Source organism: Magallana gigas, chromosome 6 (assembly GCF_963853765.1).
Source record: "Magallana gigas chromosome 6, xbMagGiga1.1, whole genome shotgun sequence".
Taxonomy (NCBI): Eukaryota; Metazoa; Mollusca; class Bivalvia; order Ostreida; family Ostreidae; genus Magallana; species Magallana gigas.
In genome coordinates this window covers 35,591,020-35,594,970 of record NC_088858.1, presented here as the reverse complement: position 1 = coordinate 35,594,970, position 3,951 = coordinate 35,591,020, and the positions used below count along the sequence as shown (strand labels likewise).

Genomic DNA, 3,951 nt, shown 5'->3' with positions numbered 1-3,951 from the left:
GGGATGACATATTCTTTTATTTCATTTGGAGGGAAATCTCCAAAATGGCAGAAAGTAGGTACGATGCTGATCTGTCCTCCTCTGGACCAGAATCATACGATTCTGATCTGTCCTCCACTGGAACCGAATCATCGTCAGCTATTTCAACTTTTAGTAGAAAAAATTGCAAATTTCGTAGCAAAGCATCTGATTGGACATTAGACCATCTAATAAAGATAGGAGTTGAATATGATGAAAATTTCACAGTTCTTGAAACATTTATGTCAAAAGTGAAAACGGAAAATATTGACCGTTCTTTGGGAATAGTGCCTCCTATTTGTAGGACATTAAAACAATTGACTATAGAAAATTGGACATTTTCCTACAATTTCGAGTTGGATAAAGGGAGCGGCATTAAGGATGCAATGGAAAAAACTGAAAAAGCCATTGAAGAATTAGAGAATGAACAGGAAATGCAGGAAAAGGTCACGCAGGAAGACGGACAAAAGTATTATTCATAGCATAACTATTATAAAAAAGCTCAAATTGAAAATTTTAACATTCAAAACACTTTTTGATGGTCTTTTATAATACAGAGTTCACATAATTAAGGGTATATTGGAATAAACTTTTTTAAAAAAGTTTCTTAAAAACAACACAACCAGGAGTAGGGTGGGACCACAATGAACAATGATTGTAGATAGATTATATAATTAATAATGTCATTGACGGATATATCACTACAAATGCTGTTTTATATGCTCTAAAAAAAAAGTACCTTTCAAGGATACATATATATTGAGATGCAGAAGTTTTATCTCTGAAACAAGTTGTGAATTAAATTAATCTGGATAATATTTTGTCATTTTCCCTTTTCAGTTTGAGATTATATTACATTTGGAGATTTAATGTTCTGAATTTCTGGAGGTACTTTTTGACACTTCTTGCCAGATGGGGCAAACCTCAGAGAGAGGGGAGATACACCAACCTCCTCATGGCTTTCTCCAAGATATTTTTTCTTTATCCAGAGTAAGTACTTCATTAAACAGATAAATTCATAATATAGTGATGCATGGGCAATCAGTCTACCTATATAATGGTATCGCCAAAACTGAATGCGAGGACATGCATGCAATTGTGCTAAATTCTTATCTGATTGCTGTAACTTTCTTGGTATTCATGTTTTTAAATCTAAATCTAAAATGAAGCTCTAATGTTAAAAGATACTATAAAATGAGGTATTGATAATAATCTAATGAAATAATCATCTCTTTTATGAATAATTAAAATAAATATTTAGTAGTAGTTATTTTCATTTTGGCATGCATATGAATATTAAATATATTATATGATTATGATTCAATCTGCATTTTTTACCATAAAAGATTTTTTCTTTAATGTTTAGGACAGGTGAGAGTGTTCGTGATGACATATGTATCAAAGATTCCAATGTTCATGGAACACCTGCCTTGCGTTATATGACTATGGCAAACGAAACTTCTCAGCTCCTGACAGTAACAGAGGTGAGCTAGACACATATTTCATTAGGAGATGATCTTCATAAAAACTATTTAGCTCACCTTGACTAGGTTGAGATAAGCATACGCTCATAATGCTCCCAAATAAGTCCTATCTAGACCAAACTTGCATGGCTGATCATCATGCATCGAGGGATAAACACTGCTATTCTTGCTTCAAATGCTGGACCCGACCCTCATTTTTTAGCTTTCCTGAGCCTAAGGCTCAAGTGCACTTTTCTGATCAAAATTTTGCCATTCTCCTTTCAAATTGATAATTAATCACAGTAAATAATATATTTGAAATGTTAGTAGAATAAGAGAATTATGCAAGAATGTTATTGTATCTATAGACCTAATACAAAATGTACTTTCTTAGTTTTAATGATCAGGTATACCTGTAAATAATAGATAGATAAAAAGGAGACAAACATAATTTTAGTTATCTTATTTAATGTCCAGAGACCAAAAGAGGCCAATGTGAGAGATTTTAATATGGGGTTAAAAATAGTACAGAGTCGCAGGGGTTTCAAGGGAGGGGTGCATAAAAGTTTCACAAAGTTTAACATCTCTTGTTTATATTATGCAATAATCAAAAGTAAATTTTAAATTGTAAAGCATCCTGTTTGAAAATAAAACAATTTATGCTAAAAAGGTTATATTAAAATAGGACATTGTCCTAGCTGTAACATTGATATAGTTCCTTGTGACATATTATGATCACAATGATTATCTACATAGGTCATATGGAAATAAATTCCACGTGAATCAAGACTGCTCACAGAATCAAAGCAGCAATTCTTTTGATTATGTTGATACTTTAAATTCAAAATCCCAAGTAATTAATATCTTATTGTTTGAGATTAGAACTTGATATAACTTTTATACTTAAAATCACAGGGGCCAAGCCCGTTTTAACATTAATTTCAATGTGACCATAAATAAAGTCCTTATTTATGGTAACATTGAAATTAATGTTAAAATGGGCTTGGCCCCTGTGCTTAAAATGATTAGATGAATTTATTTGAAAAGTTATGGACCAGAGAAAATTTGTATGAAAAGCATAATGACTTGGAAGGGTGTGATGTCAAAGCCTACTTTATTCTTGATTTTTTTTTTCAGGTAAAGCAGTACAATGCTTTCAGAGGGGAATATAATGCAGAGGCCTTCACATTCAAGAATGTTTCAAAGAAGGTTCTTGGTCAACATGGAATTAAACTTGTTATGGAAGCAAGTGAATCATATTTTTTCCCCTATGTTGTTGGATTGCTTTGTATTGGAACAAAAGTAAGCATTTAGTATTTCAGTTTAAGGAACGTATTAGCTCATTTAAAGGGGCATGATCACGATTTTGGCCAAAAATTATTTTTCTAATTTTAATGTTTACAATGCTTCAGTAAGGCATTTATGATAGGCAAAAAATTGAGGTGTTATTCGTTGAGTTATAAGCGAGTTACATAGCTAGCTTACATTTTTTTGCAATGTAAACAAAGCTTTTGTTTAATGATTATAAGCCGCAGACCTCTCAACAGTATAAAGTATTTCACTAGAGGTCTTGCCTCGCCGTGTTACTCATTCAGGATGAAGTAATCAAATTTTACACACTTTTTTTAAAGCCAGGAGAATACTTACATCAATAAACAGGTCAACGCATTATTTAAAAACAGAGTATGCACATAAAATAAGCAATAAATGCATAAAATTCAAAGACCATGAAAGGAATACTGCACATTCCTAATTAAACAAGAGGAATTAATACCGTGCAAAATTGCGAGAAGCACATCTTGTAAATTTTAAAATTTCGCTTTTATTTTTCGGACATATGTAAACTACATGAAACTATGAAAATAATCGGCAATCACAATTTTATATTCTCGCAATTTATTGGAAAATTGTTGAATCGCAAAATTAAGTACTTGTGTAAATTAAGGAATCTACAGTACTACACGTCATCCACAAGTTTCAGGTGTGCAATTGGTTGTAACGAAATTGAAGGGTTTATATAACTGTGTGACAGTGGCTATTTACGAACGGTGTTCAGCTTTAATGAAAAAGTGGTGTTAGAGCTGTTAATTTATTTACAAAGATCATTGACTATTGACAATACAATGATACATGTATTATTCTTTTTATTCCAGTGTACTGATTAGAAATTAGTTAATCCAGATTTCATCATGATTGATTTTTACTACATGTACCTTAAACCAATTTTTTTTTTCAGATTATTTTTACATACTTGTATATTGAACGGGAAGACTACTACAGAATAAAAGAGAAGGGGTGTATTCAGAAGCCAAGAAAAGCAACAATATCTTACACGAGACCCTTTGATTTTATGGATGCAAATGATCGGCAGTATATCATGGACACTTTTTTTTGGTTTGGTTTTGTGCAATCACATGGCTACAAATACTAACTTTAAATGTGTAAATATGAAAATAAATAAATATTTATA

General features: G+C 31.6%; 1 protein-coding gene across 1 annotated transcript; it reads left to right on the top strand.

Annotated features, from left to right (window-relative positions):
• On the top strand, positions 1-3,951 carry LOC105322419 (uncharacterized). Its single transcript, XM_034469493.2, has 5 exons — positions 1-487; positions 859-1,008; positions 1,385-1,502; positions 2,619-2,783; positions 3,718-3,951. Exons 1-5 carry the CDS (start codon positions 45-47, stop codon positions 3,910-3,912), a joined length of 1,071 nt encoding a protein of 356 aa, XP_034325384.2. The 5' UTR covers positions 1-44; the 3' UTR covers positions 3,913-3,951.

Coding starts and splice junctions, on each gene's coding strand:
- LOC105322419 (XM_034469493.2), top strand. CDS start 45: ATGGCAGAAAGTAGGTACGATGCTGATCTGTCCTCCTCTGGACCAGAA. Junction 1,503..2,618: donor AGCTCCTGACAGTAACAGAG/GTGAGCTAGACA, acceptor TTTTTTTTTCAG/GTAAAGCAGTACAATGCTTT. Junction 2,784..3,717: donor TGCTTTGTATTGGAACAAAA/GTAAGCATTTAG, acceptor TTTTTTTTTCAG/ATTATTTTTACATACTTGTA.